The 24,303-nt window shown below is 42.7% G+C and overlaps 4 protein-coding genes across 4 annotated transcripts in view; 2 read left to right on the forward strand and 2 right to left on the reverse strand.

Moving 5' to 3' along the window:
• LOC115017719 (sodium/potassium-transporting ATPase subunit alpha-1) overlaps positions 1 to 3,249 on the reverse strand; it is a 45,895-nt gene extending 42,646 nt beyond the window's left edge. The window contains exons 1-2 of the mRNA XM_029446406.1: positions 3,145 to 3,249; positions 2,714 to 2,953 (exon numbers count right to left, since the gene is read on the reverse strand). Coding sequence (XP_029302266.1) covers positions 2,714 to 2,953; positions 3,145 to 3,234 — 330 coding nt within the window. The 5' untranslated portion in view covers positions 3,235 to 3,249. The remainder of the gene's footprint in view (positions 1 to 2,713; positions 2,954 to 3,144) is intronic.
• On the forward strand, positions 3,233 to 10,971 carry obsl1a (obscurin like cytoskeletal adaptor 1a). Its single transcript, XM_029452747.1, has 19 exons — positions 3,233 to 3,407; positions 3,516 to 3,821; positions 4,382 to 4,447; positions 4,545 to 4,820; positions 5,119 to 5,233; positions 5,396 to 5,556; positions 5,689 to 5,961; positions 6,056 to 6,331; positions 6,417 to 6,692; positions 6,801 to 7,076; positions 7,170 to 7,445; positions 7,533 to 7,802; positions 7,900 to 8,166; positions 8,246 to 8,515; positions 8,614 to 8,880; positions 9,520 to 9,786; positions 9,989 to 10,101; positions 10,476 to 10,629; positions 10,793 to 10,971. The coding sequence occupies exons 1-19, from the start codon at positions 3,233 to 3,235 to the stop codon at positions 10,969 to 10,971; spliced, it is 4,263 nt and encodes a 1,420-aa protein (XP_029308607.1).
• Positions 10,972 to 11,024: 53 nt separating this feature from the next.
• Positions 11,025 to 12,352, forward strand: LOC115017734 (obscurin-like). Its single transcript, XM_029446424.1, has 4 exons — positions 11,025 to 11,108; positions 11,165 to 11,297; positions 11,395 to 11,661; positions 11,756 to 12,352. Exons 1-4 carry the CDS (start codon positions 11,082 to 11,084, stop codon positions 12,031 to 12,033), a joined length of 705 nt encoding a protein of 234 aa, XP_029302284.1. The 5' UTR covers positions 11,025 to 11,081; the 3' UTR covers positions 12,034 to 12,352.
• Positions 12,353 to 13,092: 740 nt separating this feature from the next.
• On the reverse strand, positions 13,093 to 24,078 carry LOC115019035 (carboxy-terminal domain RNA polymerase II polypeptide A small phosphatase 1-like). The gene is given in 8 exon segments (XM_029448357.1): positions 13,093 to 15,796; positions 15,938 to 16,123; positions 16,466 to 16,558; positions 17,092 to 17,148; positions 17,959 to 18,054; positions 18,256 to 18,291; positions 18,293 to 18,405; positions 23,127 to 24,078. Coding segments are annotated over 8 exon segments (783 nt in total). The 5' UTR covers positions 23,200 to 24,078; the 3' UTR covers positions 13,093 to 15,667.
• Between the last annotated feature and the right edge of the window lie 225 nt (positions 24,079 to 24,303).

The following is a 24,303-nucleotide window of genomic DNA, read 5'->3' on the forward strand; positions in this document are numbered from 1 at the left end:
GTGTTGCGTCATCCTGTACAGTAGTCAAAATATAGACGTGACAACATGAGGGAAACCAATGAAACACATGAGAGAGACTAATGTTTTCCACTGGCTGCTACATGATCAAACCATAAGCAGTCAGAAGGCAAAAGACAATGTCGAGAAAGAATTTAGCTTTCAACAGTAAATGATAAAACGACAACAATGCAAAGAGGCAAAGAAAATCCATCAGGAAGGATACAGTAGACGTTCCTGCTCCATACATACAGACATACGTAAACTAATGGGTCAGTTTGTACTTAGTTAGTGACTGCAGACTGCACCGTTTGTGTGCTATGTGACACATGGTCTCTGCTGCTTTTTTTGGACAGACTACTTTATAAATACACTCTTCAATGAGTTACAGCACCAGCTGAGAGACGACCGAGAGTGGTTTGCTCAAAACCTACTTTACTAAACCACCAAGCATGTGATAAACACCTACACTAAACTATAGTTAAACCTTGGTAACTTCACCAAGTATTTTGAATATTGAAACCGTTCATTACACTGCTCTCTGCATTGAATCATCTAAATAAGATTCCTGATCATGAAGTAGTCATTTTTAATACATACACAACAATACAGAGGACAATGTGTCACAATACTCAACGCAAGACAACTTTCTAAATGTAGTCAATTTAGATTGTGACTGGGTTTGTGTCCAGGCAAGAGTCTGAGCAAGTTCAGCAAAGCTTTAGTTTGCATCTTTGTGTCCATTAAAAGATGTTCTTTATCTTACAGCTCCTTCACAATAGATAAGAGGCTCTAACTGAGGTGAAGTCGCAACAAAAGACATTTCTTCATTAAAACCAGAGAGAGGGTGACTTCATCATGGATATTTATGGCGGTGCTCCACACATTTTGGGCTACCCACGCCCTGTGTTGGCACAGTGTGGAACAGACGCGACCCTGAGGTGCCAAATTGGTGGGGACCCTCGTCCTGATGTGATCTGGGAGCGTAAAAACATACCAATTTCGTCTGATGGACACTACAAGCTTTCTGAGGAGGGAAAAGCTTACCTGCTGACCATTACTGGAGTGACTCTGCAGGATGCTGGCCAATATATTTGCAAGGCCAAAAATAGCATAGGTGAAACCTATGCAGCAGCCTCCCTCAAAGTGGAAGGAGAGGCCCAGCAGGTCAACGGTCTGCAGCAACCAATGAAAGAAAATGGAGGATTTGAAGGACAACAGAATGGATACTGCTCAGAGAAAAATGGTGAACACAGGAACGAAAATGGAGAAGAGCTGAATGGAGAGCACAAGGGTAGGTTTAGTGAAAAACGAGAAGAGGTTGAATTAACGTCCGATGATAAACCGCGATTCCTCATCAAGCCCCTCTCTTTGCGAGTGGATCGGGGAGAAGATGCTGCCTTCTCCTGTAAAATCTGGGGCACTCCTCTGCCCGAGGTAACGTGGGAGAAAGACGGGAAGAAGCTGAACGAAATCTTTGAGAGTGCACACTTCAGTGTGGGTTATCAAGATGGCGGCTGGTTCCAGCTCAAGATCTACAGGACGCGCACGCCAGACAAAGGTGTCTACACCTGCAGGGCCATCAACTGCCATGGTGAGGCCTTGGTCGGGGCTGTCCTTCTTGTCGAGCCCGTACCGGAACGAGGGGAGAGTAAAATGTCCTCAAACGGTCAGACAAACAGCCAGTGGTCACCGAAGCACAGAGGCGGGAGGCTCAGTCTGTCGAGGGTCATAGAGGAGCCACCTGTCAGGGCGTCGAAAGCCAAGAAGTTTGCAGTGGCAGAGGGGAAACACGCCAAGTTCCGCTGCTTTGTGACAGGGAAGCCCAAGCCAGAGATCGTTTGGAAGAAAGATGGGGTTGTCCTATTACCCGGGAGGCGTCATCTCATATTTGAAGACAGAGAGGGTTACTACACGCTGAAGGTTCTGTACTGTAAAGTGCAAGATACAGGACTGTATGTGTGTGCAGCATCAAACGCTCTTGGAAACACCCTCAGCGCTGTTCACCTGTCCGTCAAAGGTAGGAGATAGTTCCCTACTTTTTCTGCAATTCTATCTGGTCGATTTTTAAATGTAAAATTGTAAATATCATTGTTCAAAATGTCACAGGGTTGTTAGACAATGTTCATTATTGCCAAACAACATCGCAGAGCAAATTGTACAACGTGTCATTTCTTGTCATTGTTAGTGAATATTTTAGAGAAACAACTAATGGTCCACATGAATGAATCGTTGTGTCGCTAATGCATCCAACCAAAAGCTGCACAAAAGCTGTCCGGGATAATTGCTTTGTTGAAATGCATAGAATTACCTTTTAAAGTGGCTAATCATTTTGTCCTAATCCCTTGATAATGGGAACATAGCTCTCCGGGTCACATGCCTTTTCAAATGCACAGCCCAGCACTGTGCCAGCTGCCTCTATCACAAGTGTCAGTTTAGTCGTGGGGTCAACATGCCAGTCTTTAATGTACAGATAATGTAGAGTGGCATTACCGCTACTAAATATGGCTTAAAATGTGTTTAAGTGGTGGCAAGAGAGATTCCATTGAACAGAAAGAGCTTGCACTACAATGAAAGAATGCAGCTTAGTCAAAAATATTGTAACTTGTTTGAAAAATCCCCACAAATCTTTGTACACGTGTCTATATATACACATTTATCATTTTAAAACTAGAACCATCCAATCTACAACTCAAGTTAAAAGATCTACACTCACCCGTTTCCCTTGCTCTTCAGGCCCAGCTGTGCGGTTCAGGCGTCCATTAAGAGACATAGAGGTGAAGGAGAGGGACGTCGCCGTGCTGGAGTGTGAGGTACCCGATGAGTCGCTCCCATCTGCCTGGTACCTGGAGGACCAGCGGCTGATGCCCAGCAGTAAATATGGGATGGAGCAGAAAGGAGCCACACGAAGACTGACCATCAACGATGTTGGGACAGACGACGATGGAGTGTACCTCTGTGAGATGCCAGATGGAGCGAAGAGCATTGCAGAGCTATCAGTCAAAGGTACGTTGTACTGAATGGGGGTATGCAGAATTTTAGTTTTGTGGAATAAATGTAATTTATCATGTGCAATAAGACAGGGTAAGACTTTACATGTATAGATCAGTTGGAACATTTTCAAGCAGTCAGGATTTTTCTACTTACAGGTTCTATTGTTCGTAAACTTCCCCGGAAACTGGAGGTCCTGGAAGGTGAGAACGCTACGTTCTGCGTGGAGGTGGAGAGCGACGACATGGAGATCCACTGGTTCAAAGACGGTTTGAAGCTACACGAGACTCACCAGACCATCCTGAAGTCTTTTGGCAAAACCCACATTCTGGTGTTTGTCAACGTGGCCTATCAAGACACAGGGGTAGTGACCTTTGTCGCAGGAACATCCAAGACTTCATCACGTCTCAAGGTCAAAGGTATATTTAGGAAACACCAATGTACATGTTTGTTTCATAGATTACCAGCATTGGTTTGCAAAATATTTTAAGCTTTGAATTTTAAAAACATACCCATTCTTTTATTAGCCACAAGACATTGCCCTCCTGTCTGTCCTGTGGGAGTCAAAATGGATGTGGATGGACCCAATGGCGCTCTGCTCACCTGGGTTCCTGCCCCCAACAGCCAAACCTCCACCCGATCCATGTTTGTTGTGGAGAGACAGGAAGTAGGCTCCCAAGAGTGGCATAAGTGTTTCACCTCAGAGAGCACAACTTCAGCTGAGATCACCAGCGACAGCGTGCCGTGCGAGGGCGACTTCAGGTTCCGTGTCTGTTGCATCAACAAGTATGGGAGAAGCGGCCATGTGGAGTTTCCCAAAGCTGTCCATATAGGTGAGGAACTTACTGAAAGGTAGAATGTTTTATTCTATGTATGTACCTGGTCTGATTGAGCAATGCAAGTTTGCCAAATTGATCTTAACTTTCTCTAAACATAGTAAATAGAATCTGGCCAGGTGAGGTGAAACAGCAGAGGCTGTCTTGAACACCTTTTCTCTGTGATGCAATTTGAGTCAGATGCACGATAAGTGAAATGTATAATATGAAACCAGTAGTTTCTGTGATTTTAAGGTTGCTGTTCAGCAACTGACTCACCAACAAGGAACACTTTGTAAAATTGCTTTGAAAATGGACAGCAATGACATAAAAACCCCAGAATATTTTGTTAACTTGTAATTCTACTTTTTCCTTAGTTCCTGGGCCAAAGATCTGCAGTAGGCTGAAAGGTTGTGAGGTTGTGGAAGGACAAGACGCTCACTTCTCCATCGAATTGTCTGCCCCAATGGTTGGAACCTGGTTTCTGAATAGCGCGCAACTCCAGCATGGCGGACGATATTTAATACAACAGTCCCAAACACAGCACTCATTGGTTATCTGTGAAACTCGCTCAACAGAGGACAAAGCAGAGGTCACGTTCATAGCCAATGGAGTCCGGGATTCAACCCTGCTCAAGGTTCAACGTAGGTCTAACAATCTGTTATTTCTGTTAAATTTAGCATGTGATGGATGCATTTCTTTGTAGTTTGTTTATTTGTTTTGTGTTTAAATTCTTTGCAGCTGCTGTGATAAAATTCAGTCCTCTGTCAGACTTGGACAGCAATAAGAGGGTGGACATTAGTGACGCCATTGTACTCTACTGTGAAGTCTCCCACCCCTACGCAAACGTATCCTGGTTCAAAGATGGCCAGGAGCTCCAGGTGGCCGATGGCCTCAACATCCAATCAGATGGGAACATGAGGAGGATTGTGATTCAATCAGCTGATGCATCTCACTCTGGCGTTTATACATGTGAAACTTCAGGAGATGTCATCAAATTCAATGTGGACGTTACAGGTAATAGATTTTTTTAAGAACTCTGTTACTCATTCACATCGTTTAACTATAAAAACATGTTTTTTGTCGATTGGCAGAAATGTAATCAGAATGTGACACATCTACTATTTTCAACATGTGCTTTTATATCATATACAGCAACATGACATTGTGACCTTTGGCTCTAGTTATTCCACTTGGTTTTATGGTTTAGGCTAATCAAATTCTAGTAGGAATATTTCCCATTTTAAGGTGGCATCCTGTAGTACCTTGTGTTCCAACAGTTGACATCTATGCATCCCTCCTCCTGCTTTTTCAGGTCCTTCTGTGGAGTTCAGTCCGGTCCCCGAGGAGGAACTCCATAAGAGCAGCATGGAGCTGGACCCCGTGGTGCTGCTCTGCCATGTATCCAGAGACGATGCCAAAGTTGTGTGGTAAGAAAATGAGGAGTTAATTTCTGTTGAAAATAAATAAATAATAATTACGGTGTGGTGCTTCTATTTACACTTTGATAGGCAGTTTGTAGTTGTATTAATTAGTTTTTATTTGACACCCTGTGTTTTACAGTTGTCCGTTTGTGATTTGGTGTGTCCCAGGTATAAGGATGGCTGTGAGATCCAGCCCACTGACAACATCACTCTGCAGGCAGAGGGAAAGATGAGGAGGCTGATCATCCGCTCGGCAGAAACTTCAGATGCTGGCAGCTACACCTGCCAGACAGGAAACAATAGCATGGAGTTCACTGTCAATGTCAGAGGTACACGGACCTTTCTGACTGCTGTTGTTCCGAGTAGTGTTCGGAACAACATTTGCTAGTAGAGTGCAAAACATCTTTCTCCATTAGAAATCTGATTTGACCTCAATCTGCTTCCTCTAACACCAAACACAGAGCCTCCAGTGATGATTGTGGAACCTAAGGATGATATTGCAATGGAGAGCTATATCTCAGAGGAGATCCACCTGCAGTGCGAGTTGTCTCGTTCCAGTGGGAGGGTGCGGTGGTTCAAGGATGGCCAGGAGGTGGAGGAAAGTGAAAATGTCCAGCTGATATCTGAGGGTCCTTACAGGAGGGTGACCATCCTCAAGGGCTCGGTGGAGGATGGCGGAGAGTATGTCTGCGAAACAGATGGAGACTCTGTCTTTTTCCAGCTTATTGTCACGGGTAAGTTGGAAATTTCCCTTTGTGTTCACTTCAGATTATACCTTATAGAAATGTATTTAAACTGTTATATTTAATTATCCTCCTCATGCACCAGAGCCACTGGTAAGAATCATTTCCCCAAGTGAATCAGAGTTGGAACTGACCCATTTGGCCTCCGAGAGACTGGAGCTCAGCTGTGAGATCTCCCTGGCGGATGCCTCAGTCCGGTGGTACAGAGACAGCCTGGAGGTAGAGGAGAGTCCTAACTTGATCCTGGAGGTGGATGGGGCCCAACGCCGGCTGGTTATACCCCTTCCCACTGTGGACGACACAGGGGAATATGTATGTGACACTGAAGATGACTCTGTGGTCTTCCTGGTCACTATTGCAGGTAAGAAAGATGACATACGTGTCATTATTTAGCATCATGATAAACAAAATACTTTTTAATTACTTTATTCCTCCTTGTCCTTTAGAGCCCCCAGTGGCACTTACTCGTCCAAAAAACACACCTGACAAACTGGAGAGTTTTGCGGGCAAACCAATCGTGCTGGAGATCGAGGTGTCCCGGCCAAGTACTGAAGTCAAGTGGTGGCTAAATGGCAGAGAAGTAGAGGAGAGCAGTAACGTCACCATCACAGAGGAAGGGCTCATCCATCGTCTGACCATCCACTCTGCCACCCCAGAGGATTCTGGGAAATACACTTGTGAAGCTGTTGATGATAAAATTGATTTCCAGGTCAAAGTCTCAGGTAAGAGGCAATGTCAGGTCAGCTTTGGAGACGATTTCTGTCCTGAAATGCAATTTTAAACCACCATAATTTAATTTTGACTGTCAATATGTAATTATGTATCATCAGACACTCCAGTGAAGATCCTAAGAAAGACAGAGATGAAGACAAATCTAAAAACTTTGATTTCTGATGACATTGTGCTGGAGTGTGAGCTCTCCAGAGCCAATGCTGTAGCCAAATGGTACAAGGATAACTGTCCTATTGAGGACGATGAAAGGTTTTGCGAAGAGGAAGAAGGTGCTTTCCGCTCATTGGTTATCCTCAACGCTGAACTTGGAGACTCAGGAAAGTACTTCCTGGATGCCGGAGATGACAATATCAGCTTTCAGGTTACAGTAGAAGGTAGAGTTAATTTAGTGAATTTGATTAATTAAATTATTTGATCTGAAAAATGTTTCATTAAGTAAATCATTTGTCTTTTCCACTTGGCCTTAGAGCATCCAGTGACCATCGTGGGCACCTCAAATGACCCTGACAACGGGGAGATGGTGGCAGGGGAAGACCTCATCCTGGCCTGTGAAGTGTCCCGTGCCAACGCCCCCGTCCAGTGGTACTGCAATGAGAAGCTGCTTACCAGTGACTCCCGGACCTACATTGAAAGCTGTGGCACTCTGAGGAAAATTATCATCTCAAATATCCAACCCTCGGATTCTGGGAAATACGTGTGTGATGCTGTGGACAATAAGATGATCAGCAATGTCAGGATTCAAGGTAAAGCTCACCGATGTCAAAAGAGATATGATTATCAATGTGTTTGCAAGGTTACCTATTTTTTCACTCGCTTTCCTTTTCCATCAGAGCCTCCAGTTACGTTTGTGAACAAGGAGGATGACATTGTCGTGACAGGTTACGAAGCAGAGAGCGTGACTCTGACAAGCTACGTGTCCAAGGACAGCGCTCTAGTGCATTGGCTGAAAGACTGGACGGCTGTTGAAGGTGAACGTTACCGAGCACTCACGGAGGGCCATAAGCGCACCCTTACCATCGAGCCTTTGAGGCGCTCTGATGCTGGCGAGTACACATGCGATGTCAACACGGACCAGATCCGCTTCAGCTTGCTGGTGAAAGGTTAAAATTACAGTTTCAACTCGTCATTCGATAAAATTGTAGAATGCTTCAGTTTGGACTTCAAAAAAACAAATCAACTTTGTTTTTTCTATCACAGAAATGAGAATCAAATTTTTGCTGCCACTCCGAGACACCGTGGCCCATGCAGACGGCATGGTGACCCTTCGCTGTGAGGTGTGCAAGCCAAAAGCAGACGTCCAGTGGCTGAGGAATGGCGTGGAGGTGGTTCCAAGCAGGAGGTTCACGATTCGGGCGGATGGAGTTGAGCGAAGCTTGACCATCCACCGTTTAACCAGAGAGGATACTGGAGAGTACGCCTGCGAGTCCAGAGATGACCGGACCGTGGCAATGCTTAGAGTAGAGAGTAAGTATGCCTATAATAAAATGTCCAATCTTTTCTTACATGAGGTAGCAGGATCATTAACTTTTTTATGTCTTTTCAGTGCCACGAGTAGTGGAGTTCCTCACAGAGCTCCACAACACCACTGTGCTTGAAGGAGAAGATGCCACATTTAAGTGTGTGGTTTCCCCTGAGGATCTCCAGCTGGTCTGGCTCTTGGACAATGAGGCCATCACACTGGGCGATCGTTTCCAGGCCAACCAGAACGGCCTGTGCCACACCTTGGTTATCAAGAAGTGCCAGATGTTGGACTGTTCGAAGATTACAGCGGAGGCCGAGGGACAAATAAGCAAAGCTAGCCTCAAAGTTCAGGGTAACCATTTACTGAGGTGGAATGAGAGGATACGGAGTATTAAGAAAATTGCAAGCAGTTCATTGTAACCTTTATTTCTCTCTCCTCATTATGTTCAGAGGCTCAGGTCATGTTTACTAAGAAAATGGATGCAGTCATGGCGGAAGAGTTTGGCGATGCCACCTTGGAGACAGAGATCAGCCTTGAGATGGGAGAGGTCCAGTGGATGAGGCAAGGGGTGGTTATCCAGGCCGGCCCCCGACACACGCTGACCCAGAACGGCTGTATACGTAGTCTGAGCATCCAAAACCTGACTCTGTCAGACCGGGGAACATACCGCTGCGAGACTCTGCATGACCGGACACAGGTCAAGCTCAATGTTGAACGTAAGTGATCCCAGGCGGCACGTGGATACGTTGCCAGAGATGTTTAGACATTAATACACATTTGCATGTTTGTTTTAATTAATCAATTATCACAATTCTTTCAGCACTTAAGGGACAAACTATCCAAATGCTATTTTTAAATATTCTAATTTTTTGAAACTGACAGAAATGAGTTCAGGGAAACAAAAGAACAGCACATATTGTAGGTGTTTTTCACAGTATGCCACAGTGCAGAAAGACACTAAGAATAGTATGTATGTGTGAAAAGGGTTTTGAAACACAACCATGCTGTTATACAATAGTGTACTGAGTGACACTGTGACAATGGACCACAAAGTTCCTGTAGGTGTTGTTTTTGTAATGTTATAAACTGAGCTGGGTCTATATTTAGACCACATGTTGTTGTCCTTGAAACACAGTGTTCTTTAAATGTACAGTGAAAGTCACAGCTAGGCCTGAAGTGTGATTATATTTACAATGCAATTATGACATTAATTGGCAAATTTCCCTTTTCTTCATATGCATCTTTTCTGAATACCTAGATGAAATACTTTAATCCTGATACCATAAGAAGTACATTATTGTATGTATTTATAAAACACTCTTCTACATGCCTCTCCCTCATCTCTTGCAATCCAGCCCGTAAAATCTCCATCCGTAAAGGCCTAACTGACCAAGAAACCTTTGAACGAGAGACCGCCTCCTTTGAGGTGGAGCTCTCCCACACAGATGTGGAGGGAATTTGGCAAAAGGACGGCATCCGGGTGAAACCGAACAACCAGTGGAGGGTGAGCACCAATGGACTAGTCCATGGCCTCACCCTGTCCAACCTTACCCTGGAGGACACGGGCACTATCGGTTTCTCAGCAGAGGGGGCGCGCACCACTGCCAGGCTCACCATCAAAGGTAAATATTGACCTTTGGACTCCCATGTGTTGGTAGTTTTTGATTTTGCATTGTAAAACTATTCAAAAATCTATATGATGGTGACAATGAAACCAAATATATCTTCAATTAATATATAGAGAGACAAATATGAGTGATTGATTAATTAGGTTGTTGATTTGTTGGTTAATTGGCTCATTAATTGAAATTGTTAAATTGACAGAGACTCCAGTGTCGATCATGAGAACGCTAGCTGATGTCCGTGTGGAGGAGGAACTTCCAACCACTCTGGAGTGTGAATTCTCCAGACAAAACATCGACGTCAGATGGCTTAAGGTAAAACATACCAAAAAATGCACTTTGTTATTGACTATAGTTTGACTAATTGTAGAAAAATGTAAGATGTGATGGCGACATATGCAGCCAAAGTGTGTTAATGTTTTATTTGTGTAAATCATCTAAAAAAATATATATATATATAATAATATAATATATATTATATTATATTATAATATATAAGAACATTTTGTACAATAATTTCTGCATACTATCAATACAAATAAATAAATAAATGTCCTAACTGTGGTGTTACAATTCTCTAGAAAATTATAAGTTGCACTTCAGTTGAATACGCATTAAAACAGCTCTACTGAGATCATGTTGGAGAGAAAGTGTTTTTTGAATCATGAGAAATACCTCTGTTCCTTCAGAACGGGACGGAGCTGAAGTCGGGTAAAAACTGTCGGCTCTACTCCATGGGCCGGAAGCGGTTCTGTCAGATCACGCAGTGCTCCCGGACTGACTCTGGCACCTACACATGTGACACAGGGGAAATAAACACTTCCTGTTCACTGGAGGTTTATGGTAAATATCTGAACGTGAGCTGCTGTTGTGTTGTTTGTGCAGACACTGAAACAGTGAGTTGAGCTTATTATATATCTCCATCTAGAGGTTGCAACGAGAAAGATGCGTATTATGTTTTTGGCTTCTAATATTGCTAATCTAAATCTCTTTACTAATCTCGCAGAGCATAAATTAGAGATAGCACACAATCTGGAGGACCTTTACATTCAGGAGGACCAGAATGCCGTCTTCATGTGTGAGGTTTCACTGGAGGATGTTACCGGGGAGTGGTCCAAAGACGGCCACAAGATCCGGCCCACTAGCACCATCAAGATCCGCACTGAAGGTCAGAAAAGGAGTTGATTATTGATGAGACTGAGGGATTCTGATAAAATGGAGGAATAAATAAGATCACTTAAACAGCACTTAGCTCAGTAACAAATGTACCAACGGTGTAGAAAAACATGTGCTGAATGTCGGTGGTTGGGACAGTAAGACAAGTGAGTTAATAGGAATATAGAAAAATAAATAACATTAACAGCTTCAATTTGAATAGATTCTACAAGTCTGTTGTTGTCCTACAGGGACCAAACACTTCCTACTGATGTGTAACGTTAAAGCTGAGGATGCTGGGGAAATCCGCTTTGTAGCCAGGGATGTTGAATCTACAGCTTACCTTGAGGTAGAAGGTAAGTCCATAGAATATCTTACTTTCTTCATTTTTTAGGATGTTAAGAGCTTTAAAATGTCAAATACAAAATCTCAAGATGTTTCCTCTCACTGCAGAACTCCCTCTTTCTATTGTAAAACCCCTGCGAGATCGAACAGCCCTGGAGAAACACCGCGTGATCCTTGAATGCACCGTTTCCACGCCTCGCTCCAGCGCAACCTGGTACAAGGGCAAGGAGGAACTGGTTCCCTCAGATCGATTGGAGATCCTTGCCGACGGCTGCTCCCACAAACTTGTGATCCAGCAGGTGGCTATGGAGGATGAGGGCACCTACAGCATCGAAGTTGGAGAGCACACATCCAAAGCCAAACTGATGGTGGAATGTAAGTTGGGTTGAGATTTAACAAAAGTACCAAGTGTGTTTGGGGCAAGATGGGTTATTATTCCTGACTATAACTCTTCTTTCTCTCTGTGCAGCCCAAGCCCTTGTAATGGTCAAAGAGCTCGAAGATGAGGAGGTAACTGAGCCTGAGGCCGCATCTTTCCAGTGTGAGGTGTCTGTCGACATAAACAAGCCTCCCCTTTGGACTCTGAATGGAGAGACCCTTCAGACGGGTCCCTCTGTCCGCCTGGAAAACCACGGGACGGTCCACAAACTCACCCTGAAAAACACCAGCATGGACATGAGTGGGGTGGTGAAGTTTACTATGGGCAAGGCAAAGAGCAGTGCCACACTCACTGTAAAGGAAAAGTAGAGAGAGAGAGAAAAGCAAGTGACTCTGAGAGAAAGAAAGAAACTGACTGCAAAAATTGGAATTTCTCACGTCATCTAAAACTTTTTAAAATCCAATTGTCATGTTTGCATAGCATGTTCTGAATTAAATTTTCAAATTGAAGGTATTACAGACTAAGCTTTCAAAACCTAATGCATTTTATTCAGTCAAGGTATTCCTTCTTCTTTTTTTACTGTGTAGATGATATTTATTACCTGATAAAGATTTCTAATTGACTTTATATTCTTGTATTCTGATGAAAATCCCCCTAAATAAAACACATAGTAACAGTGGTTAATAACATGGCTCAAATACAATTCATTAATGTTTTCTGACTAAGGAGGATTCCATGAAAATGCACTGGCACACCATTTATTAATATCCATATATCAATGCTAAATGAACTGTAGTACTTTTGCATTACAACTACAGTTAATAATAAAAACAATAATAAAACGTTACATATAATGTATACATTACCTGCCCTGCACCAAAGGCAGACTGTTAGCGGCTAGCTAGTTAGCTTTAGCCCCTGCTAGCTAAAGCCTCTCGTGTTGCCTTATAACGCTCGCCTATGCGACTAGCGGTTAGCTTGTTAATTGTTTTTACTTTAGCAGCTGTAAGTCAGATATTTCTCTCAGGTGTTGCTGCACATTAAACCAGAGATAACATAAGAGTACATATTGAACTTACATTCATCAGCTGGTCATCAACACGACTCCAAATAAACGCTAATTAATGTTGTTCAGCGTATGCTGGCTGTGTAGCTATGCAAATGTTTGCTAACAGGTTAGCCAACAGCTACCTAATTAACGGGGAGAATGTTTGTTGTGCTGCCCTCAACTGGCCGGAAAAAAATGAAAAATGTTACTTACTCTAAAGGAAATTACTCCTTTACCATCTATTGTAAAAACACAGGTGTTTGCACCACATATGACAAATTCAATTCCAAGGATTTGATAAACTTTCACAAATGCTACTTTGAACTTTTTGTTCCAATTTGCTTTGGAAAGAAGAAATGCTCAACAAAACAGCACTTGGACCATTTTTCATTTAGCATTTATGGAGAACAAAATGGCATTATTACATACAGTCCATATATAATTTGGTATGATAAAACAGGTCAAAAACAATTAGGTTACATCTATTCAATCATGAGTACAGTAACATGAATATTCCATATATTAATGAACATTTGTTTGCTTTATTACTGTGCAAAACAAAATATACATATCTACTGAATGTGTGAGAAGTACAGTATCAGTGAATGGGCCCCCGTAGTGACACAACACTTGTTTTACATGTAATCAAATGACTGACAAAATGACTTAATGTTCCTATAAATACTCATGTTTGCCAATGAATTCAAAAAAGAACAACAGCATTGAACCTAATTGCGACATGTGATGATGGCTTAAATGAATAATTACGTTATGTGCCTACAACAGTATGATACTATCATTTTAGTCATGTGCTGGTGTTTGTGATCCATATATTACCTATTAATATATGAGGTAACCAACCAGGTCTTGCAGGAAAAAAGCAAGAAGAATGTTTCCCCTTTGGAGAACTAACCTCAGATATTGTATCAGAAGACAACTCCTGGGCAACAAAAAAAAAAGAATCAGTAATTATTTAGAAAAAGAAACAGGCTAATTTGATTGACAAAAATTTGTTAAACATAGAAAAATAATGTAATGGCTCTTAATATGGCGGATTAAATTGTCATCCCTGCCTCATCTAGGTAAAGTCACATCACAAGCCTGGGAGGGAGGCTCTTCGTCAAATCCACGGTTTCATTCATCGGTGTCAACACATGAGGGAGAGAACAACGCTGCTCCCTAAAACTGACTGGACCAACATCAACATGTAGAGCTTTAAAAATATATATATATACAGATTCAATGTGTAAGACACCATGTGGTCAATTACTTTTCAAAGGAAAATTCTCATAATCTTTTGATAAATTTCTATTATAGTCTGTGATATAGTCTAAATTTACCAGAATGCCTTTTTGGCAACTTTGAATGTGAACTGTGGTTTATCTCTCCAAACGTCTATGTAATATGGCAAGTACACAAACGACATCTGACATTTACGGTTCACGTTTGAGATCTATTAAACTCCATCGTAGCTGCGCTAGAATTATCCCAACATTACGTCATGTCAATCCAACAGAATCCAGCCAAAAGAAAATAAATCACCAATAGCGGTTTATTAACAGACCTTTTAAGTCTGGACTGAATTAAACCCATTTTTGTTTTCAAAGGTGTGTCTGCTCACCAGGCCCAGCACCTCACATATCCGCGAGTCCTCATGGCAGCTCCTCCCTCGACACACATTTTATTACAAAGTCCTGAAATTGTTTCCAGCCTGTGTACCGCGTAGGGAAGAAGGAAAAGAAAACGTTGTACTCTGAAGCTTATGACAAGCCAAACTGTAACCTTTTCCACATCATGCAATTTTCTCGAATACAGTCAGTAAATACTTGTGAGAAATTCAAGTTGTATGTCAAGTCAATCCTGGTCCTCTTCTCTGGGGTCAACTGTTCACGCCGGTGCATATTCACAGTCACGAGAATATGATTTGATATTCATATTAGTGTGTTACTGCTGGTTTAATAGGGCTCCATTTCCACTGGAAAAAGGGATAAGAGTGGAGTCCATTGATTTTCCCACTGACTTAAGTTCCCACGGTTCAAAAAGTTGGATTGCTTCATGCTGCAAAATTACATTTATTCCACCTATTTTAATCCCAAATAATGATCCCATTCATTATGCGAGGTGGTTTTGTAAAATAAGTTTAGTATACAAATTGTGTTAAAAATCCATTTCTACACTGCAGTGAGAGGGAGGACTGTACTCGTGGAGTGCTGTCCAATTATTTAGTCATCAGTGAATTTAACTTGTTTTTTTATCAGATTCATCCAGAACACTGTCATGATTATTTAAAAACACTTGATCACATCGCTCTTAAAGCTCTTAAAAGACACACGGGAATAACATGCTTCTGACCGTAGACAAATAGTGTGATAACTGAAAGAATTAGGGTGTGTGACAAAGATAATGTTGTTCCAAAGCGTTTAAGAGACATCTACAGTACGTATACACCATCCGCTCTTTCAAATGACAACACTGATCAAGTTTATTTGCACGTAAATCTTCCTTTTCACTTGATTCCTGCTTACCAAAAGCCTGCGTGTTGTCCGCGTTCACACTGAGGAATCTGTGAGAAGTCCAGTACCCGGTCTGTGTCCAGAGGATTCATGGCTACAGACTTCTGCTTTGCAAGTTTAGCGGCATCGCAGAAATGTCCTTAAACATTCATCCATGCTTCCCTAAGGAGAAAGTTACATGGCAATTTTCAGGGAGTTTTCTGTTTGACCAGGAGGTGGCAGTGATGACAGCATCAAAGTCACTGGAGGCTCCCAAACCGTGACGTTGGTCTGATAGGAAGGTGAAGGCTCGGTCAGCTGTGAAGCAGTCTGTGTTCTGATGGGCAGTGATAACTGGAGCTGGTGCTGGAGCCTCGCCGGTGTGTGTGGGGGGGGGCGGGGGTTTTTTCTAGGTTTTTGTACGCCGTGTTGTTCAGAGCTGAGATGAGAAGTCGAACCCCGTTAGCTCTCGGTGCCTTGGTGCTTGAGGACTGTGTAGACGTTATCCACTTTGCTCAACCTCTCGAAGAAGGGCAGGAGGTCCAGAAGCTCCGTGTCGGACATGTCGTCGAACCACGAGGCCACGGGCACCTGGATGAAAACACAGGTTTATTCTTTGCAATAAACTAGCTTGAATGCTTTAAGACTTTCTGATGCAGATGAGTAATTCCACTTATCCACCCAAAGACATCCCGTCACCGTCCTGACTCAGGTACTGTGTGTTCTACTCACTGCATTGTCGGGGTGGAAGATGTAGGAGGCCGGGGAGTTGTCCACGATGATGACCTTGTTTAGGTCGCGACCCAGGCGACTCAGGTCCTTGACGTAGTTCCCTCGGTAGAAGACGCACGACTCCCGGAACAGGCGGGAGCGGAAAGCGCCCCTCTTGTCCAGGAGGTCAGAGACGGGGTCTGCATACTGCAGCACAAAGACAATGTAATGGATGGATTAGAGAAGTTCCTCAACCTTTCTGAAACTACTGCAAACTTTCACAAGGATTTATTTTTGCACCCCACACAACACGCAAGTGCAGCCTGATCCACAACCTCAGCCTTAAGCATGTTTTCCTTATGTTCCACATCTGATTTTCAAATGTTCTGTATTTATTCAACTTTTGCTCCGCTGTGTCCGACACTGGCTGCTGCAATGATCCCACCTGAGGTTAATAATACTTCTACGGTTGCAACAAAACAAACATTTAATGTAATTTTGCAGTAATTTATACTCCGCAGCAGTTGGCTGCAGTGCAGTATTTCTCACCTTGGCTAAACTGGCGGTGAACAGGATGCACTCGAACAGTTCCCCCATTCTCTTCAGGAACTCGTCGACGTGGGGCCGCTTCAGGACATACACCTGGAAAACACAGGAATGTGTCATCCAGGCTTCTACATTTCAAATTAAAACATGTTTCTACAAACCTTAACAGCCTGAGGAACCAGGACGCTTTCTTAAAAAAAATAATCCAAACAACTTTTATTCAAATCCAAAGCATTAGAATCTCAGGAACAGCAAACTAGATGCAAAGACACTCACATAGATCATAGAATAGACGAGCATTTGGCTCTCAAAGTCAACTCTAGGACTCCTTGAAGTTCCTCCTTTCTTTTCTTCTTTCTGTGGCGTCGGGGGCTGAGGGGTAGCGTTCCTGAACCAAGTCATCCGGAATAGGCTGTGCTTGTCTGAACAAACCTATCCTGGATTACTTGAACCAGGCCCAAACCCACGGTGTGTCATGCATCTCCATCTTCAAATCCCTTAAACGCCGACAGCACCTGCCACACTCGGCAATTTAAACCGCGAAGGGCAGTGAGGCACCGCGCTGAGGACGGGACACGACAAGCAAACTACAGCGTGGACATATTTTGAGAGTGCGGTGCCGACGTTACCTGGTGTACCGTTCCATCTATTTCCACAGGAATGATGAAATCTGCATTGTTCACAGGCTGTGGGAAGGACAAAGAAAGACAACACATGGATGTTTTTATACCGCGTGTATGACTAAACAACAAGTGTGTGTACTGCTGCAGGCTAGTTTTACAAAAGCACTAACTTGAGCTCTTACTATGTAAAGCATGAATGAGGTATTATCGCAGGACGGACGCAGGTGGAGACAAGCAGTCTGCAGTGTGTGTGTGTGTGTGTGTACATGGAGGAGCGACTGTGTGTGTTTGGGTTTGAGAAGCAGCTCGTCTGGGTTTGGCATTTGCCATCGATGACTAAAATGTCACCGGCAGAGCCAACAACAACCAGATGTGGAACTGTAGACCGTACAGTGTGTGTGTGTGTGTGTGTGTGTGTGTTTTACTATTTAACATCATTACCCCGTGATGTAATGTGATCCCAGGGGACAACTATGTGCATTACAGCCCTTTTTTGTTTGTTAAAAAAAAGCCTCAATCGTTTCTTAAAGTCCCTGCATGATTTTGGAAGACACTACAGACCGACACGTTGTTTATTCATGCGCCGCTCACATTTCATAGTTTGAGGCTATTTTGCTTCCATAACACGTCCAAAATACACATTCAGATGTTTATTTTACTGACTTTGTCTATTTGTGTTTGTAGATTTCTCCCAAATTCCCCAAAAGTTACTGTTAGATAATGCCTCATTAGCATATTTAAACATAACATTTCAGAACACTTGGTGACATCTATTAGTTACACGTGTTCACCTCATTCACCTGCAGTGTCGCCCCTTAAAGAACGCCACGTGCACAAAGCTGTTTGTAGTCAACGCAACATATTTTTCTTCACCTTAAAAGAGCTGTGAACTAACGTCTCATCCAGATCTATAACCACACAGATCTTTCCAGAGTCTTTTGACTTCACCGGATGCAGCAGTGGCTTCACCTGGATACAAAAACAAAAACACAAAAAGATATTTATTTGCACCTGGACACAGCAGGAGGAAAATACAAATGTGAGAGACGACTTCAGTTAAATCCAGTTGAAATGTGTCTTTTCCTCCCGAGCCGTCTCGCACAGATTTGATCTTTGCACTGCTGTCAAAACAGCAGAAAAATGCCAGCATGGAGACGAAGGTCAACACACCTTGGAGACGGTTCCGTTCTCCTCCACCAGCAGAGGGAGCGTTGTTGTTGACCGGCGGCGGGTCGGGCTGGTCTCGACACACGCAGCAGAACAGGCTGGAGAAGAAGCCTCTGCTCCTGGGCTTCTTGCAGGACAGAGAAGGTGAAGAACCTGCAGAGGAGGAAGAGGAGGTCATCAAAGTCACACTCGCATCCAATGATTCCGGGACGCGTCTTTCGAATTCATCGTTTTGTTTGACCGAAACCCAAATATGTGAAGTTTAAGATCGAGTGACCACGCCCTTATAATGTTCCTTTACTTTTACTCAATTGTATCTGCAAATGTATTAAAAGATAAAGTGTATTTATCGGATCAGAATTGAGCAGGACAAATGTCACCTGAACAACCCGTGACTCCGTGTCGTCAGTGAATGTATAAAACGAGTAAAAGCAACATCCAGCAGCTCTCCTCAAACTTGTGTCATGTGCACAAACCCTGCTGGAGACGCGTCCCTGCCAAGAGCTCTTGTGTAACGCTGATGTCAGCAGCACCAATCAGCATTCAGCACTATAACAACATTATAAAAGGCGCCGGAAGCTCGTGCTCGTCGTGACAACTGGGCAGATATGACCAAATATAAATAGTGATGTCAGAATTCAGCACAAAGCAGTACGAGACGCAGTATTGTGACCCCCGGCAGTCATGATGCACATTGCACACAACAGTGAGCAGCTAATGAAAATAGCCTAAATAAAAATTAACAGCAAATTCAAACTGCTATAAAAACACATAACCCTTCATAAGAAGTTACAGCTGAAACAGAAACTCCTCTATAGGTTCATCAGAATCGTGCTCAACGTTTGCAGACAAAGCGTGTTGTTAAAGTGAAACTAATTTAATAGCAACGGTACGTATACGGCGGCGTGAAATGACTCAAAGCATCAGATTTGGATCTTTCTGCCTCCGGCTGCCTTTTTTTCTTATTTTTTTCTTTAAACAACATCATAACAGAAGCTCCAGCTGAGTCCTACCCAACAGATGATTAACCAGACAACCTTGGCAAACGGTGACAGAGAGTTTAGTCAGTCACTGAGGTATGACCCGAGGAGGAGCGGTGCACCTGAGCAGGTGTAATAAAGCTCACTTTAACACGATGTTTTAAAACATCGTGTTAAATGTGTGCTGTAAATCATTTTGTACCGTCAATTAAAAAAAGTGCAGTATCTTATTTTGAAAGGTCAGCGGGCTCCAGGCTTTATTTTGTGTGTAAAGTAAATGTGAAGGTTGATTATACTTGTGGCGCTAACTTAGGTAATGTTTAACGGCACAGTTAGTATTGTGCAGTGACAGCACACACCTGCTTCTACTACTGCATGTAGTCCTGTACTATTGATGAGACTGTCTGCTGTACTAACTCATGTGGATCCTAAATAAACTCTCAAGTGTTTAGTGCAGTTTAACGATGAGTAGGTCCGTCATTGAGATTATTTCTGCGTCCACAAACGTCCAATTGGTTCATTTCCGCGTCCCATAAATCTCCGATTAACACTTTTGTTTCGGTGTCTTTATGCACCGCGCTCCCTCTCTCTGTGTGTCCGGACGTGACCGTGTTACCAACACACAAACCTCTGTTGTGCGTCTCTCTCACGGCTCTTTTCATTCCCTGCGACTCCCATTTGTGGATTCAAACCCCGTCTGACCCTCCGCTGGCCTCTGCCGCGCTGGGGCCAAAACAGGAAGAGGAAACAGACGGGTATCAGCGGAGGAAGCTACTTCGGCGGTCATGTTTCAGTGTCGCAGGAGCGGGCGTGTGATATTAGGGTTAGGCTTCTTCTTCACACCGAGTCCACTTCTAATGGAGGGTTTCAATTCATTCATGCATCCTAAGTTCCATCTTCCTTTCCCGCGCAGTTATGAATTCAAACAGACACTTTATTGTTCCAATTTTCTAAATACTCACTAACGAAAACTATGAACTAGGAGGAAGAGATTTGTCGGCTTGTCACATCTCAGCTGTGACGTTATTAAAAGGATTAAGTCCCTTATGACATCATTTACTCCAATATGTCCTAAACTCATTGTGCTCTTCGTGGCTGTGTTGCCTTTCCCCTCCCTTGTGTCCATATCATTCCCGGCGTCTCCTCCCTCGTCCTCGAGTCTCCCTTTTGTTTTTTTAAATCACATGCCTTTCACCAGGAGAAATGACGGCCGAACTGGAAACACAGAGTGCGCATTAATTCATAAAAAAGGAGACGACAAGAAAGGAGCAGATTTATGGAGTGACGTTGACATCCTGCAGGCGGGCTCAGAAAATATCCCCGTTCTGCTCCATAACTCTGAGTCATCAGAATATGTGTATTGTATTTACAGCCCCATATAATTCCTTTGCAACCAAAACAATGTTCATTGTGTCATTTCAAAATGGATTTCTGTGGAGGGACATGAAACAATAAGAATACATTTGTCGGAATGTTTTGGGGTTATTTTCATAATCCATTAATCTGCCGATTCGTTTCTCAATTCATTTCATTTAACACCATGAATGTAATCTGCAGCCAAATCCGCACATTTTAGAGGCTGGAACAAAAACAATATTTTCACATCTTTGATTGAAAAATGACCCTGATCATGTTTCTAACAGTCACGTCGAGTCTTATTACATGCAACACTACTACAATTTAATATTAGTGCTAGTTTTGGGGCATTACATCGCTTCAAACGGCCGTATTCTTACCAATTCAACAAATTAAAGTGTCATAAATACAGCGTTATTTAATAAGTAGCATGTCATTTAGCAGGAGTTGTGGTTTTTAACAGCCCTCCGACGCGTCTGGCTTCGAGCGGAGATGAAACGCATCGTGTGATGTATATTGCTGAGCAAAGTCTCTGTAAAGTCTGCTTTTCATTTTCACTCTACAAATATTAAGACTTCAATAAAGCATGTGTCGGCTTGAGATGAACTCCCTATTTCTTCTCATTTTTAAAATACCAGAAGATTCAATGCCGCTCCACCTGGACTAAAAGCCTAATTGCTAAAACAGAAATGCCGACCTCGACGTGTTATCTCCTGTTCCATAACTTACTGAAGATTAATAATTCAGATGCTGCTTTATCGCAGAGTGACATCAGTGTGGAATAAATAACTCGCTAATTATCAGCCAGGATCCATTTTAAAGCCTGAGTAACTTCCTATAAGCGACACTCTTAATGATTTCTGCCTCTTTGACAGCTGAGCTTCAGTCACGTTTGGCAGCTACGACCTCCAACATATGAAAACTAAAGTATCGACTCAGCTGGCGATCATTTTATTAATTCCCTTAAATCAGTGACAAGAATTCTACTTTTTTTTTTCGTTTTTAAGAGTTTCATTTTTTTGAATCTTTCAGTCTCTGAAAAACTTTTATGGGATAATAAAATTCTCCAATAAAAACAGACTAATGAAACTTTTCAGATTGGTGCGTGAGGTCATCGTTAAACTCTGATATGTGAGCACACACCAGCCTGGGTTTGAGCTGAAACACTATAATTAGTGGTAAGTGACCGCCACTAGCCCGGGGTTGGTCCACCTTTCCTGACCTTTGACCCCATTTAAAAAAAAAAAAAAAAAAGGTCCCAAAATTCTCATGTCAGGTTATTTAAATAAAACAGTTTTATATTCTGCTGTTATTGGATGGAGCTCTAAAACGCATTCTATTAAATGATTTTGGATTTCAACACGGCTTGTAATGCAGATAAACAACCACAATCAGTCGTAGTGATCTCAAATGGTTTATTAAGCAACACCTTGTTCAGTCCTGACTGTTGAGAAACATTTACCACATCGACGACGGCCTTGCATGACAAGACATTCATTTGTTGGGGTTTTATTTTGTGCCTTCTATTTAATTTATGTGCAAAATTACAACTGTTTTAAAGCGTTATGCCACAGAGCTGAAACTATAGTACTTTAGTCGACTAAAGGGAAATATAAAAACCTGTACAGATCCTGTAAACTCAGCCTGAAGACAGATGCTTCTCATAATGTCAGAAACTCTTAAGGAGTGTTAACATATTTGTGCCACAGTGAGCAAACATGTTCACCAAGTGTGGGTACAAGGTTATGCAATAGATTAGGCTACTACACATTTACAAGCAGGCAAATGCTTGACTATCGACCATATCTTTGTGTGCGCTGTATGCCAGAATAAGTCACTATTCAATATCAGTGTTTGTTGCATTAAGTGTGACGTTATGCAGGCTGGAAGTGACACGAGACAGGAGCCTTTACGAGACTAGCAGGATGTCAGGGATGATGGCTGACAGGTCATCTGATTATTCAGTAACCTGCATAACTCAGTGGCATCTCGATGGTTTGTGGTGCCAGAAATGCTGATTAATGTCACGACGAGGGAAATCTGGATTTCACAGGCCTGTGGTTTAGCTGAGAGGTAAACAGAGTGGCATTGTAATAAAGTAAACAGCACTAAGAGCCATGGCAGGATGAACACTAATTAGATTACACAGACATATTTTTGAGAATATTTCATGCTGCAAATGATATCCTTATAATATCCTATAATTAATCAGAGTGGGTGACTGTAACACATGTTGATGCTTTTATTTAAATATTATAAGTATGTTGAATCAAGCATCCGTACGTCATTTCCTTCACTTTCATCACCGGCCAAAGGGCCGCAGCCATAATCTATGCAGAAGTGAGAAACAGCGACAGTTTTAGTGCTGCGACTTGTTTTCAGTCCACTTTCCTAAAGTTGCAGTTTTTAAATGTGCAGAAGTTGTTGCAGTAAAGCAGATGACTGATCGAGGATCGTGGACTCACGGAGCGGCACAACTTTTTTTTTTTTTTTACATGAGTGCAAAACACAAGCGGGACAGAAATAAAAGACACTTACCCCTCTCCCCCGCGGCTTTAGTCCCCTCTTCATCCCGGCTGACTTGGGTGATTATTGAGGACGGAGAGTCCATCACATCCAGGTCTGGTCCAGAGTGCTGACCTCACACTTTAAAGTTAGTTTGTTCGCTGACTCGGGTGTATTAAAAACCAACTTAACATGTACGAAAACGAAGCTAAAGCGCCCCGGGAAACATCGCAACAAGTCGCTTACAGCGCGTCCATTACACGTCGGGTGTAGTTGCTCGCTCAGACACGCGCTAAAGTTTGAAGTCTGAAACTTAATAAAACATTTGTCAAGAAGATGGCAACTTTGATTCAATATGGTGCTCAACTCCGCTCGCAATTTCAAGATACAAACAAGGAGGTTTCAAGGCTTCCCATTTCACTTAAAGCTGCGCAGGCAGGGCTGAGCGCAACCCTCCCGCTCCTGACGTCCGCAGGTTTGACGATGATCCCTTAAAGTAGCCCGAAACAAAGTTACTCAAAACTTAGCTCGTTAGCTAGCACGCTGGCTACACTGAACTTAGTATAATACAATACACGGTCTAAAATAACCCGCTGCTTACGTTGAATACTGTTGTTTAACACCTCATGAACAGTGCTTTACTGTGTGTTATCTTTAAAAGAGAAACTAAACAATACGTAATTTACAGGCTGCGGATAGCAAAACAAACTAACTTTAGCTAACGGGTCCTCCTGCGACGCCACCGTTACACTATAACATGACACCGTTCACACCGTATTTACACACATGTGGGTTTGTACTGCTGCAGTTGTTGTGTAATGGCTAATGTTAGTGAAAACTTGCCCAACAGTAAAAGTTTTTGTAGAAGCAGCGTTAGCGGCAAATAAACGCCCAGTTTGGGTCCCTTGAAACTGCCGGGATCCAGGGAGCGTCGCACAAGTGTCATCGCTGTCTCTGGTGTACGCTTTCTTCTCGTGCAAAATACAGTAGCAGGGTGACGTCTGACTGCTTGGACAGACACTTTTTTACTTTAGTTTGAATGACATTGTTTGTTAAGCTAACGTTTTGCCTTTATTTGTCATATTTTCCTCTTAAAAATGGTGATGTTTCTTCCTCCTTGTGTGATTATTGTGACATGTTTCTTTATTGTGTAAGTTTATTGTTAGGTGTAGGAACACTACTCACGGTTTTCACTTTTTTGCAATGAGTC

Source organism: Cottoperca gobio, chromosome 2 (genome assembly GCF_900634415.1).
Source record: "Cottoperca gobio chromosome 2, fCotGob3.1, whole genome shotgun sequence".
Lineage (NCBI taxonomy): Eukaryota > Metazoa > Chordata > Actinopteri > Perciformes > Bovichtidae > Cottoperca > Cottoperca gobio.